Source organism: Scomber japonicus, chromosome 4 (genome assembly GCF_027409825.1).
Source record: "Scomber japonicus isolate fScoJap1 chromosome 4, fScoJap1.pri, whole genome shotgun sequence".
Classification (NCBI taxonomy): domain Eukaryota; kingdom Metazoa; phylum Chordata; class Actinopteri; order Scombriformes; family Scombridae; genus Scomber; species Scomber japonicus.
This window is the reverse complement of record NC_070581.1, coordinates 19,345,563-19,360,197: the sequence shown is the minus strand read 5'-3', so window position 1 is coordinate 19,360,197 and position 14,635 is coordinate 19,345,563. Positions and strand designations below refer to the sequence as shown.

The 14,635-nt window shown below is 41.1% G+C and overlaps 2 protein-coding genes across 3 annotated transcripts; both read right to left on the bottom strand.

The window, feature by feature from the left end:
• Positions 1–66: 66 nt before the first annotated feature.
• On the bottom strand, positions 67–2,738 carry lrrc23 (leucine rich repeat containing 23). The gene is made up of 8 exons (XM_053317877.1): positions 2,530–2,738; positions 1,832–1,941; positions 1,617–1,737; positions 1,371–1,512; positions 1,076–1,206; positions 824–960; positions 495–699; positions 67–410 (listed from the first exon to the last, which is right to left on the bottom strand). Exons 1-8 carry the CDS (start codon positions 2,605–2,607, stop codon positions 378–380), a joined length of 957 nt encoding a protein of 318 aa, XP_053173852.1. The 5' UTR covers positions 2,608–2,738; the 3' UTR covers positions 67–377.
• Positions 2,739–3,046: 308 nt separating this feature from the next.
• rbm10 (RNA binding motif protein 10) lies at positions 3,047–14,477 on the bottom strand. 2 transcript variants are annotated; one of them, XM_053317562.1, is made up of 23 exons: positions 14,352–14,477; positions 13,736–13,807; positions 13,104–13,647; positions 12,835–13,005; positions 12,667–12,736; positions 10,537–10,610; positions 9,512–9,598; positions 9,309–9,369; positions 9,039–9,197; positions 8,378–8,538; positions 8,122–8,219; positions 7,722–7,809; positions 7,391–7,595; positions 7,145–7,254; positions 6,974–7,055; positions 6,492–6,583; positions 6,204–6,398; positions 5,507–5,701; positions 5,329–5,385; positions 4,977–5,171; positions 4,730–4,777; positions 4,578–4,630; positions 3,047–3,873 (listed from the first exon to the last, which is right to left on the bottom strand). In XM_053317562.1, the coding sequence occupies exons 2-23, from the start codon at positions 13,750–13,752 to the stop codon at positions 3,783–3,785; spliced, it is 2,853 nt and encodes a 950-aa protein (XP_053173537.1). In that variant the 5' UTR covers positions 13,753–13,807; positions 14,352–14,477; the 3' UTR covers positions 3,047–3,782. The 2 variants fall into 2 exon arrangements, with proteins under 2 accessions (XP_053173537.1, XP_053173538.1); XM_053317563.1 differs by lacking the exon at positions 13,736–13,807 and having other exon boundaries at positions 14,352–14,460.
• Between the last annotated feature and the right edge of the window lie 158 nt (positions 14,478–14,635).

Here is a 14,635-nt window from a genome sequence, read left to right as displayed (position 1 = left end):
ACAGGGAAATGGTGGCAAATTCTGCCCTCTCATCCTTACTCAGGGAAATACAAGGTAATCTGTCCAACCACACAAGGTTCAAATGCCCCTCCTTTCATATTCCTTAGTCACTAACACATTGCATGTTTGGATTTGTACATATCAGTGATTGCATGAAAAATAATGATTTAAAAAGATTTATTGTGGAAAAAATAGACTGGCTGCAATAGTGTAAGAACAGGACACCAGCTATATCTGAAATACATGAATGCATCAATGTATGGATGACACATTGCATCATAAAAGGTATACAACACTTGTTGTGCAACAGTCCCCCATCTATCCACACCAAGCCCTTCTTTTCAGGAAGTCGAACACTTCCTCATTTTGGCCGTCTCTTATGTCTCAGATATTTCCTCTTCTTTACGTTCCTGGAATTACATACATGCCATTAAAACAAAAAGCAAAACTAACCTGACCATGTCACAGAGGAATAATATGTTTCTAAACTGTACCTTGATTCTCTCCAAGGCCTCACTTCTCTCCTCAGCGCTGATGGGATCTTTGTCAATTCGCTCCAGGTTTGGAAGCAGGATCAAAACATGCATCCGGTAGTCTGTCGTTTCCACCAGTGGATTCTCAGAGAGGATCAAAGCTCGCAGAGATTTTGACACAAGCCCAAGTGATTGCAGGCCGCCCTCATCAAAGATCGCATTGCCTCTGAGGAAGCGATACAGAGACAGAAGAATGAGGGATGAATAATCTAGGATATATCATTTGCTTGGTGTTTTATTAAACAGTTTATGTTTATAGCTCTGGTCTAATATGTGATATAACTTTGTACCTGACATTGAGGTATTGGAGACACTTCATGTTGGGGCTGAGGCCATCTAGAGAATCTAGCTGGTTGTCTCGAAGGTGAAGGCTGGTGAGGCGCTCTAACCTCTCCAAACCCTCCAAGCGTTTAATGACATTTTGGGCCTGAACGGGGAGCATGAATAGTTAGGCAGACTGTTCTCTGGGTTGTTGTACATTCATTAAGGTTGGTGGTAATCTATCAACTTCATCAAGGACTGAATTATAGTAGTTTTATTACCAGGTATAATCGCCTCAGGTTGGGGAGGTTGATGCCATCAGTGGTATCCAAGTGGTTTCCCCTCAGCTCTAGAGTCACCAGGTTGGCAAAACAAGAACTCTGAAGACCTTTCAGTTTCTGAATACGGTTACCTGCCACAAAGATTAACACATTTTACATCAAGGCCTTTCAAAAAATATACACTACAATGCAGCTATTTTATTAATGATCAATAAGAATAATTCAGGAAACTTCATCAGTCACTCACATGGTATCATAACCACTATTTATCCTGACATAAAACCAGTGGACCAACCTGTAAGATTAAGGTTCTCTAAGGCAGGTCCAACCAGGCCATCCAGCTCTGTCAGTTGGTTCACTGCCATATTTAGCCACTGCAGGTAGGTCAGTTGAGCAAAAGGCTGCCCTTTAAAGCATGCTACAGCATTACTGTCAACCTACCGAAGAAGAGTCTCAATTCAGGATTCACCCCCAGTTAGATTGGATAGTGACAATGCCAGATAAGTCCTTTGCTTAATGAATTAAGAAGAGCAATACTTGCTTTCAGCCAAAGTAGCTGGGTCAGTGATGCCAGAGGAGAAAGATCAGTAAGGCGGTTGTTGGACACATCCAGGAAACGAATGTGAATAAAACTGCTGATTGCCGATATGTCATTAAGCCCTCTGTTGAGTACAGTGATGATGAAGGGAGATTAGGAAAAAAATGAATAGATATTAAAAGAGAATTATCTGAAAAAAATGCTGGATGCTCTCATACTTGTGATTTAGGTCCAGTTTAACAAATGTATGTCCTAGTCCATTTCCTGTTCGGCACAGTAAAGACAGCCCCTGAGTAGTAGTTTCTTGTGTCAAAGAGCAAACTTGTACCTGTGAAACACATGAAGGAAATGTAGGAAAAGATTATACATTGCCAAACTGCTGTGGGGTATGATGCACTGAGCAGAAAAATAAATAAGTGCAATACTCATCACTACTTTCAGTCTGAATTTTGGCTCCCACATTGTCTTACAGATATCTCCACATTTGCTAGGGTTGGCAGATCCTATACTAAATGTCTCTAGTCTATTTTTATTTATTTGATGTAAATGGTTCAACAGGTTTGCTTTTAATGAAATTTGACACGTTGTTAACGTTGACCCCTCAGGCCCCTTGTGGTGGAGATGGAAGCAGGGATGGGTGTGTGTGGGGGGGTCTACTTGTCTTGACCCAACCAAAGGCATGACCTCCCTTGTGTTTGGACATTTTTGTGAAGAAATTTGGGATTTTTAGAGACTACATTGACAAGGCATCTCTTTCAACCAGCATCTTGCGGTACATTGTACTTGTAGGACTGAGAATTAACTATCTTTAATATGAACTGCTGTGAAACCCAACATCAAGGTAGGCTAACGACTAGTTAGCTCATTGGCTACCATTTTTTATTTCTAAGTTATTACTCAAGCATGTCGACTATACCTCCGTCTCCTCTCCGGGTCCATCTTGCTGCATTTCTTCATCTCCCTCTACATCCGACATGACTGTATCTTCGTCCATCTCAGGTGTCTTGGTCAATTTGGGTTGCCCTCGTTTTAAAGCTGGCCCCCTTATGCGACTTTAGCACGGTAGAAAACTAACCTATTAAACTTGAGTTCAGCTTTGTAACTTTATGAGCTCAATACCAAACTACTGACATGTGACAGACAACTTCAACCTGGCTACTAGGAAATCTTACTAAAACTAAATGAAAGCCGAAGTTAACTGTGGTTCACGTCAAACGATCCTGATGCGCAGCGTCTGCTGTTACCATGGAAACTGTAAAGTCAACATGGCCGTGGTTTTAATGCTACATACATAGGTGCATTGCAACAGCAATAATACGATTACTGCAGGTCAGGATGTTGCATTGGAGACCTTATAACAAGAGTAACATGAAATTCCCCTTTTTAAACCACCGTTTGCAGAAACTCAGGTTTGGAAAGTTCATTGTAAAATGTCGAAATAATGACTGCTGTTTACTGGCATAGTTCAAACAAGACAATCGTACTGAAAACGTGTTATTCTGAATTTACATAAGCTTGATGAAAAACAGTCACATTACTGAAAACAAATACAGAAATAAAAAATAACTTTCTCCAGAGACAACTATGTATTACATTGTGAATTCATATTTTGTAATATGACAAACGGAGACACTTCATGTACACACTATTGTTAGTGTGGACCCTGTCCAGTCCATGCAGCCAGTCTCTTAGCTCGCACTGCAGTAAAAAAGTGCTCACTCTAAAATGTATACACAGTTCATGCCCAGATCAGTCATTCACTGAATGACAAGGGATACAGCATTAAATAAAAAAATCTATGGTGCATAGACAGTAATATTAGAAAATGCCATTTGCTGCCACAAAGATCTATATTGATCTTTCATTTTTCCAACAGCAAATGTCTCCCAAGGACATAAAGCTTGTTTATAATGCACAAGCTCTGAAGCAAGTGAGAACTCAAACCTTCATCATTCAGGAAGAAAGCAAAAAAGGTGCATTCTGTGCAATATCCTGACATCCACTGCTACAGGATCAGTTCATAGGAGTGTATTACCACTGTTGAGGTAAATGTAATGTAAAACCAAAATCAAGAGCATTATCTATATGATGTTAATGGTGACGTGTTGCGTGCTGGGCTTTGCCCTAGTCCTGTCTTGGTTCAAGATGTTGAGGTTTCAGGGTGAGGGCTCACTCCACTTGCATGTTGTGCAACAGAAGCCCCTTTTTCACACCTCCCTGCAGCATCCTGGCACCAAGACTAGTGCCTGTGATCCCATCGCTAAAGAGAGAAAGAGAAAAAAACCCAATGTTTTACACAGACAGACACACACACACACACAAATCTGTAAGATGAAAATGTTACTTCCACCATTGCTAGTTAGCATAGTTGTGTCTAGTACAGGGTACACATCAGACCTCACAATAACAGTCAGTACAAACTAAATACAAGCAATAAAATCACCAATACCAAACATCATTATACAGCTGCAATCAAAATTATTCAACCCCCATTGCATTTTAGGTTTATTGGCAAAATTTTAAAATTTTCAGGTGTTTGCAATAAACAAATTACACAAGAACAGTTTAAATAGTTAAATAAAACTAATATTACAAGGATTTTATCCAAATTCAACACTAAACCCTACTTTCAAAGACTACTGCAGTCTCAAAAATATTCAACCCCCTGGTATGGTCTAAAGCACACCACAACATATCAAGGGCTTCATTAGTCCAGTCGGCTGACTTGAACCCCATTGAAAATCTCTGGTGGGATTGGAAAAAGGCAGTTGCAATTTTGATTGCAACTGTACAGACTAAAAAAAAAAAAAAAAAAACCCTGTCTTAAAACAAAGGACCAATACATTGTAATACCCAGTATGTTGTAAATGACCACTTCAGTAAAGTCCAACAGCAACTGAAACCCTAAAACATCTAAAAAGACATCAAAATAAAGAGCCTGTTCGTAAATTCACTGATGCTTACATGGGGCTAAACTTCCTCTTCTTATCAGGAGGTTCAGGTCCATCTGCAAGTCTCTGTGAACAAGAAAATAAGACAATTAAATCAATACAAACTGCATGCAATAAATGAAAAACATACTAACTACTACAGACAGAAACTAAAGCTTGACCAACCTCTCTGCCTGAAGTGTCCTGCTGGGCTCTTCTCTGCTCCAGGTTTTGCTGGGAGTAGAGACAGATAAAGAAGTGAAGGTTAACACATGAATAGAAGAAGAATGTCATCTGATTTCACTTTTCTTTTTTTTGAGGCAATAAGATAACAGACAAAATGAAAGTATTCATTCATTTAACAACCTTTACAGAAACCAAATGCTTATGCAGAATTTGTAATGGTTTAAAATCAGATAAGAACTGTAACCACCTTGTGTAGTTCAGAGAGCTGCTGGTGCCTTATAAGGGCTTCCTTGCTGGGGAACTGTCTCCTACACAGCAAACAGGCCAGTTTAACCCAGTCTGTCATTCTCCCTTCTTTTTCATCTTTCTCGCCTCCTTCTTCTTCACTGTCAGTTTCTCCACTGTAGGCTGGGACCAGACCCTGCTGCAGAGGAGGGGAAGACTACAGAAAAAAATGCAGGGTCACCCACAAAGTAATGAATTGACACAGAGATGATATATTAACATATATAGTAACATCCTCTACAAGAACACAGGGTGTTCTGTTCCACGAAAAACAAAGACACAAAACAAATGCATCATTGTGACCACTTCCTTACATCTGCAGTTTGACGGATCTGGTCCAGAAAAATCTGAGGCCGTTCAGACAGTGCCCCCTGCAGGACAGAAAAAACAAAGTCCATGAGATGATCAGGGCAGTCAATAATGTTACTTATACATTCATTTCAAATTTTGGGTGTTTACAGATAAGCGTGTGTCTTTGTAGCTGCCATGCACCTTTTTCTCCAGGACCGCGTAGCCTGCATCAGCACTAGCAGATTCTCGGCGGTCATCTAGGCGACCGTGGCCTGGTGCTCTGGCGTAACCAGGTGGCAGAACTGTGGAACCAACGGCAGGGGAAGAGGAGACAGAACGCATGTTCTCCTTCTGTCTATTGAGACTCTTTGCCCACCGCTCCATATCTTTGGCGATCTATTAACATAAACACCAAGAGATACAGGTTAGCCATTTAAAATGGACTCAAAAGAAGTGGAGAAGATTCATAAGTTTGTTAAATTACATGGGTGGCACAATACCAACAACACTTATACAACGTATTGCAGTCCAGATCAGAAGGCTTGATGGAGCCTGAAATTTTTAGTTTTTGAAAGAATACAGTACTCATTTAAGTGGGAAAGTGTGTCCAAACTTTTGACTGGTGCACATTGACATTTGTGGAGAAACTATTTATTTTAGCCATAGTTTGTTCATATTGAACTGAACTTATTGTAAGGTGTCATTGTTATTTTGTCCACTAACAGAGGCGTTGAATCATGTTGTTATACTATCTGTCCTTTTACCAAGTTGTAGTGTTCAATCAGAAAACAGAGCAAAGCAAGATATAGAACCCTTATGACTGAGGTTCGCTTTAACATTCACAGGTCAGTTTAATTTTCTGTGCACATCTGTAAATACTTTAACTTTTGCTCAGTACCTGTTGAGCAGTTTTATTCTTGGGTTTGTCTTTTTTCTCCTTGCTGCCAGGGGTAGCGAACGGTGAGTCTGAAGGGCCTGCATAGTCACTTGTGGGAGCGCCTTCTGTGTTTGACTGGCCAGCAGCAGCAGGAATGTAGGTCTGTTTATCTCCATCCCAGTACATGTACTGCTGAGTGTGAGGGTTGTAGTAGTACTGCAAAAAGGAGGGGCATACAAAAAGAGAGAATGAAGTACTAAAGAAGAATATATCTTTCACATTCTAATTTCAGTACCACAGAGTCTTTACCTGGGAGTTAGGGTCATAGTAGAGTCCTGTGAGTGGGTCGTAATAGTAGCCAGAGCTTTCGTCATACTGGTATGTGGAAACATCTGGCACAGCTACAATCAAAGAGAGGGTATTTGTCTCAGGGTCAAAGTTCAAAACTTTATATTGATCATAAAACATTAGCTTGATTGTTAATCAGCATCATAATGCTTCATATAATTTCAGTTGAACACAGGATCAACAGCTAGCAGTTCCCCATACAACTGCATAATTCTTAAGGTGACTACTGAACAGTTTTAACAGAGACTTGAAAGATTTGTGTAAAAATGAAATTAAATTTGAAGTGGGGTCTGAGGGAAATGTCTGCCAGAAAAATGCATTTATTTGCAGTTTTTGGTGTAGATGGGAATTTAATGCGGGTTTGAAGCAAACTCTTGATTCGGGCAGCTGTTTGCATGGAAATAAATTCTCAACCTGATGACACTGAAGACATCAAGACTTACGGTATTGCTGGAGCTCGTGTTCAGTGCCTGGTGTTGCAGGTTGGCTGGGAGTAGCTGGTTGTGGTTTTCCCACGATCTCAACCTGTTGAGAGACAGAGCTCTTAAAAACAGGAACACTATTGCTAAAAGAAGACAACAGTGAAAGAGCAAAGTCAGATAATAATATCGTACCTGTGTGGCTGGTAAGGTAGTGGCTGTGGTGATGAGAGCAGTCTGTGTATGAATAAGAGGCTGCTGAACAACTGCACCGCCAGATGTCACTGCTTCAGATGAAATGACAGCTTTCAGGGGCACACACAGAAACACACACACATATATACTTTTCAAAAAAAAAAAGTTTAATTCAAATTCATACAGCTGTGCAGACTGTATGGGTAATTTGCTCAACATACTGTATATTTAACATGAAATATCAACCTGCGGCAGTTCCTGCTGTGTATGCTCCCATTAGAGCTGTTCCTGTACTGGGCAAAGCAGCAACCCTGGTATCTGCTTGAGCTTTGAAAGTTGTGCCATCTGGTCCAGAGTATTCATGTCCCTCCTGACTGTATGTTACTGCTTCCCCCTGCTGATATACTGCTGTATCTACACTCTGAGCTCCACCTGAGCCATTCTGGGCAGTCTGAGAATGAAAAAGATTTAAAACATGAAAAAAGAGCAAAGTATCGCAAATACTTAAAGAATTAAGTGAAAACATGTGTTGTACCCTAGTGTCTTCTTTTGAATTTTGATAAGTCAAAAAGATTACCTGTGTTACAGCCCACTGTGCAGCAGCTATAGCTGTGCTGGCCACTGTAGCAGCACTCACTCTGCTGCCATCTGTCAGAAACACATCACTGACATAGAAAAGAGGCACAAAAAGGGCTTCAGTGATTTCAGACTTTCTGCTGGTGATCTACATTTCAAAATAGCCTTTCTTGTGATGCAGAAATACATAGCAGTCACTCAATTTTTAGGCTGCTCATTTATTTTAGCTTAAATTTAGCTCCAAAAGCTATTTCTGATCCACTTCATTCACATGACTAATTAACTTTTAATTTAATGTGGTAATCACTAATTTGAACCCACAATATTATTCTTTGTACAATGGTAATGATGCACATTGCTCTTATGTTTTCTGTGCCAAGTTTCGGTGTGTGAGTGTTTACCGTTTGGAGCCTTTGGCAAACTCCACCACAATAGCCTTCCCGTCAATAGAGAGAGCTGGCTGGAGAGCCTGTAAGATCTGGAGCAGCTGAGATGCCTCCTGTTGATAAAATATACAGACATCTGTGAGTAAGTGAACGCACATTTCTGTGTGAGTATATATGTTTGGAAATTGGTTTCATTTGGTTAAATATTAGTGAACAACAGTGCTCAAAACATCTGTTTATCACATTATGTTTCCTTCATGATGTTTCTCACCACTATGGTAGAGAGCTGTAGAAAAGCAAAGCCCCTGTTGAGATGTGTATGCTTGTCCTTGATTAGGCGAACATTGGAGGGGGAGAGTGTGGCAAATGGAGCCAAAGCAGATAAAATGGCTTCCACTGAAGTATGCGGGCCAAGGTTTCTAAGGATCAGAGCTGGTGCAGAAGAGGATGAGAGAATGTTATATTCTGAACACATATTTAACAATTCAGGTACCAGATAATAAACAGTGTTCTGAAAGTAGATTGTTTTATACCAGTAATCCTCTAGCTAGTATTCCATGCTTCCCCCTTCTAATTAAAAAATATTTAAAAACTTGGTAAAAGTGGGGCACCCTAGTGGCCTACTTGTTAAGATGCATTCCACAAACCTGCAGTGTATGCATTTCTATTCCAGCGGCCAACCTTTGTTGCATGTCATACTCTCTCTACCCTTGTTTTCTGTCTTTCTGCACCACTACCATAAAAAAGGAAAAATGCTACCAAACTAAGTACCTACCATAATACACATTAAATAACAATAGGCTCCTTAATAATACTTTCCAAAAGTAGGCATTATCAATCCATTATTAAAATAAACAAAACATAAGACATTCTTTCGGAACACAACAACATATTGCCGTGGTGGGAAACATGTATGGTAGGTATGAACTTACTGTCATTGGCAACATCTGCCTGCTGTGTAGCTTGTCCTGGGTTAACAGTAGGACCAGAAGAGTGGTAGGGTGCTGGCAGGGGCAGTAAGCCTTGTGCACCCTCCTTTTGAAGACCAATAGGCAAATCCCTTTGCAACTGGGGCAACTTTAGCTCAGCCTCTGGGGGAAGACAACATGTCATGTAAGCATTATTATTTGGTATGAGTGGGCTTGTGTTATTGTACAAAAAGAGAACAGTTAGGTATTTACACAAGCCGAGTTAAACTTCACCTGATTTGGGCACACTGCATTTGAAGCACTTCTCTCTCCTTTTAAAGTTTTGCACACCACACTGTTGAAATAATACATGAGCTATTGTTAAAATACTTCTTAAAAGAACAAGCCTCGACAGTGACTGAAATACATGGATGCAAGTCACACATACGAATGTAGATTTCCATGTATGCATGCCACACAAAGAAAACACACACAACCTTGTTGCAGAGCCAGTCCTCGTTTGCACGCGGTTTTGGGTCGCTGTAGTGCATTGACACTCTCTGTCCCAGAATCAACAGCACTCCCTGAAAGAAAAAGAAAGAGAGGGAGAGGGGACAAAGGATGATTTTCAGCGATAATTAGGCCACACATGCCAGAGAAAGGCCTCATCTCACAAGAGATGAGATAGAATGAAAGGGACAAGAGGGAGGGAGGGACAGACAGAAAGAGAGAGTAGAACTGAGGCTGAAAGACAGAGGACACCAGAGAATTGCAACCTTCAGCTTTAGGAAATTGGGACGGACTGAGATGGTGTATGTGTAGTGTGTGAGTGTCCATTTTTTAAAGGACAGAATGCGTTTTGTTCAATTGTGTCATCCCCCCCCCTTAAGGGGAAACCTCTTCACAGTTTTCCACACATCCCATCCCACTGTCACCACCTTCATCACCCAAATAGACAATAGCTCCATCCTAAAAATGTAATAATGGTAGATGATCCAGATGTGAAAGGCCCAAAAAAAGAGAAGATGAAATACTATTTTGGTTCTGATTCAACATACAAATAGACCATGTGAGGAGTTATATTCACACTGTCATACTATCCCAGAGGTGGTACTGTGAACTTAGGAGAGAGAGTGAGAACATATCACTGAAAAAAGAGGAATCCTCTATCAAAAGAAGATCTTTTATTGGACAAATAAGGAGCAAATGTGACTTGGAAGGTCCAGTTATGTAAACTTTGCAGTTGTGCAGTTGCACCCCAGACAGACAGACGTCAGCATGATGTGACATGAGTTTGACTGCTTGTGGAATTCAGTAGAAAGAAAAGATGAATTTGCCCTCAAACTATAAAAACCTACCTACCTCATGGAGAAGAACATTCTGTGTTCAAATTTCATATTGAAATATATCATGTGAGCATGACAGTGCATGTACTGACTGTACGTTTCTCCTGATATTAACCCTTGAGTCCCATTGTATGCATGTATATATGTGTATGTGTGTCTGTGTAGGGGAGAGTGACCTGGTTGGTCTCCATCCAGCGGGTGGCCTCCTGTATGACATTAAACTCGACGAAGGCGAATCCTCGGCTCTGACCTGGACACCGCCCAGCGCCATGGTAACCGAACAACAACAACAACAACAACATAACAACAACGCAGTGAGGGGTTAGTGCTTCATGTACAGAGGAGAGAGAGACCCTGTATCAGCACTAATAAAATAAACCATTGCCTCCTCTCCCCTTGGAAATAATACACTTGACAGCCAGTTGGAGAGACACTGTCAAATTCTCAGCAAGGGTGGGAGGACGCAATGTCAAGCATCTTAACAGGGTCAAGGAAAAGAGGGAGAGAGAGAAAGAAAGGAGAATCCTACCCACTCATCAGTTTGAGTCTGAGATATTTGGCTTTAAATAATGAAGCACCAACAGAAATAACAGACACACACCAACATACACACATCACCTCTGCTACTCTGATACCCCATTTATACCTGGAATTAACATGCGATCTGTATCACATAATCTGGATTAGGAAAATGCATGTTAATGCATAATTATCAAATTTGATGGCGCGATTGTGGACTGAGGAAAAAAATCATGGTTTCACCATTATTATGCCTTAATTTAAGGGCTAAAAATACAGAAGAAAAATGAGATTCCATGACTTTAGTTAATTTTTAACATTTAAAAGATAATCTTATATTATTCATTATAATAATTAAAAAGACTAAGAGTAAATGTATTGATCCCCAAGGGGAAAATGTTACTTATGTAGGTAATAAACTGAAAGGTTAATTATAAAATGTAATTCATGCCTATTTTTAAATTAATTTTGAATAATCTATTTAATGCTTAATTTTAAATATATGTTTAATCTTATTATACATGAAGCCTGAGAAAACCCTGTCTATAATTGTTTTGTTGTTTAGGAAAAATGAAAGAAAGAAATTGATAACATGCTCTGCCAAGCCAATTTTTATTAAGATGTGATCACAATTCAAGCACTATGGAGAGAATAAGACTGCATGTTAATACCAAGTGTAAATGCAAAGACTATATATCAGATATCATTTCCCAGATAAGGTATCTTAATACAGATCAAATTTTAATACAAGGTGTAAATGGGGCCTTAGAGTCATAGTGCAGTCTTAACTATGTAGCATTGTGGTGGAATGTCTCATCTTAAACACTCCACATCTTGTCCATGCATTACTGTGACTGACTGACAACACATAATACAGCATACTTAGATTTGGTGGTCTAAAAATATCATTTAAACATTTAAAACCAAGTGTGATTTATCCTAAAAAAAAGATTTTCAGAAACAGTGATGTAAGAGTGAGAAAGACAGAGAATTGTGGGGGGCTGTAAGTGTGGCTGTGGCAGGTAAGCACACCTTACAGACAACCAGTGAGTTAGCAAAGGGGAGGCCAGTGAGACAATGACCTTAATGGAAAACCTTTAGAAAAACACAAGCTTTTCTGAGTGGTATGAATGACGCTCACATAGCTGAGAGGTAGTTGCAACACCTATATCCAGGCATTCACACACACAAACATAGCTACAGTGGCAAACACAATCAAACACATTCTGCTTCGGCTTCTCATCTCTCAATCGACACTGTTAGTTTGTGAGCTTGTTCATCTACTCAGTCACACCTCTTAAAGATGGATGAGGCAGAATCATGAAAGGGTAAAGACAATAATAGAACCTAAGCCAGAAGGTAAATGGAAGCCATGGAGTGAAGACATAAAACCTATGGCTGTTTGCATGCATTACTGTCTTAAAGGCCAATATGGATAGATACTCTTTGGAGGGTGCATGGCTGTTGCCCTGTGGGCAATAGTATGGTTGCAGACACAGAAAGACCAAGGAGTCAAAGCAGGAATGTAAGCAAAAGCCTGTATATCAATATAAATATGAATTCTTTGCATCAGCTAAGTATTCTTCTGTCAGAGTATGAAGGACGGCAGTGACAGTAAGAGAGAAGGAAAAAGAAATTATTAATCAGAGGGAGAAAACCCAGCAGATAAGATCAAATAACAATAAAGAGCAATAAGCATGAAAGAGCTGATAATGAATGACCATGACAAACAGTGAGAAAGGGAGAGTAAAGAACAACAAAAATTGGGGCAATGGACCAGTTCTCACCTGATGATTTGTTCCTCATGAGCCGAACCTCTCTTGGCTGGATCCCCTGCTCCTGAAGTTGTGCGCGAATCTTTGGAAACAGAGGAGTCACTGCCATTAAATATGAGCTCACACATTAGACCAACAGAGTTTCAAACACAATAACATATCTAGGAGACATACACCAACCTCATTAGCGGTGGCATTTGGAGGCAGCATGCGAAGCATTATAATGTTGCTAGGCCTCTGGTTGTGGTCTTGATCAGCACGGTAGTCCTGGTCCCTTTGATCCATCTCCTCAAGAGACAGGTCTGGACCAGAACTCCCGTAGCCATGCTCCTCTGTCCCCACTGGAAAAGCCTGGATACATCATGAGGTACAAATTAGCAACAGATGCGGAGAACAAAACTTTTCTATTGTAGCAGCTCTATGTAGATGCTGGGCCTGTTATGGCTTACCCTCCTCTTCCCCGTCCCACGAGAGAACCTGTCCTCCTCTCTCTGTCTTGCCATATTGTATTCCATCTGTTCAGAATGAGCACCACCACGACCCCAGTTGGCCTCCCTACTCCCTAAATGTGGGGCAGTGTTCTCAGGGAAGCCTCTTCCGCCTTTCCCCCTACCCCTTTCCTGCAGGCCAGTCCGTAACTGCTCAAACTCCCTCCTGGATCCCTCCTCCTCTCTCTGAAGCATGGGAGGGGCTAGATCAGGCTGTGACTGAGAGCATGAGGGCCACTGGAGCCCTTTCCCTTCTCGCCCAATGTCCCCTCGCCCATCTCCTCTCTGGTGAAACCCAGGACGGTCTTGAAGGCGACCTGGTGAGAAGTCATGGACACCCAGCGATTGCTCATCATGGCCATACAGTCTGTCCTCCTCTGCTCTGACATCATAGCCCGCTCCTGTCAACTCGTCCTCTTGGCCATAGCCTCGGTAGTCCATATCCCGAAAGTTGTGATCGTTGTGGGTGTTTCCATATCGACCGATGCGGTCACCTCTCCCACCCCTGTTGACCACAGAAGAAACTTAGAGGGAATGGCCCAACACATGCACTCTTCAGGGTGGACAGGCATTACATTAATGTGTCAACTTACCTCCGCTCATAGTCCATGCTGATCCACTGACTCTACTTCTAGTCTCTGTCCTTTTTCTACAACATCAGATCCCTGGTAGAACATCAGAGCATGTGAAGTAATGATCAGGAAAACCAGGGCAAACACACTGTACACATACCTTGCTGTTTATATCTAGAAATCCATAACTTATGAGAAACTACTTGATTAAGTACACCAAGTAGAAGACTTCCAGGATGTACTGTAGTGATGTATTGTTTGAGGTGTTGCATGCAAAATGCAGGTGTCGTTACCTCATAGTTCTCTCACCAATTTTTATAATACTCCAGACTTCCATAACTTTAAAATATCCCTTTGTAAAGGCTGCTCTACAAACAACTCAGCAAAAGCCATGCACAAATAAACAGAAGTATTACTCTGCATCACTGTTTCACATAAACTGGGCGTGCAGAAAGCACATTCACATCCCTTAAAAGGAGTATTTTAACAATGACGTGTGGCGGTCATGTCTGTTAGCGGGCAAGCTAACTAGCCTTGACGTCGGCTAGCACGTCCAAACAGAGACACGGTCTCCACACGGTTTGTCAGCCGCTGCAAAAACGACTGCGGTTGTATGTGAAACTGGAGAGACACTTACCAGTGCAGCATGTAACCAACGACAGTAATTTGACTGTCACGCTGAAGAGCTTGGTGGTAAGTGTGTTTTGTTTTTCAGCGCACCAAGTGCAAAATGGCTACAGTAAGACTACATTTCACAGGGGGCGGGGCCGGTTTCTCTCTTGATTGTGATTGGTGCTTGGAGTACGGACACATTAATGTCGACGCTGATTGGATGAGACCAACAGGACAACCCTATGTACTCCTCACTGATAAACTGGGTAATGGGTATCCCACTTGAAAATATATTCACTAGTTCATGTA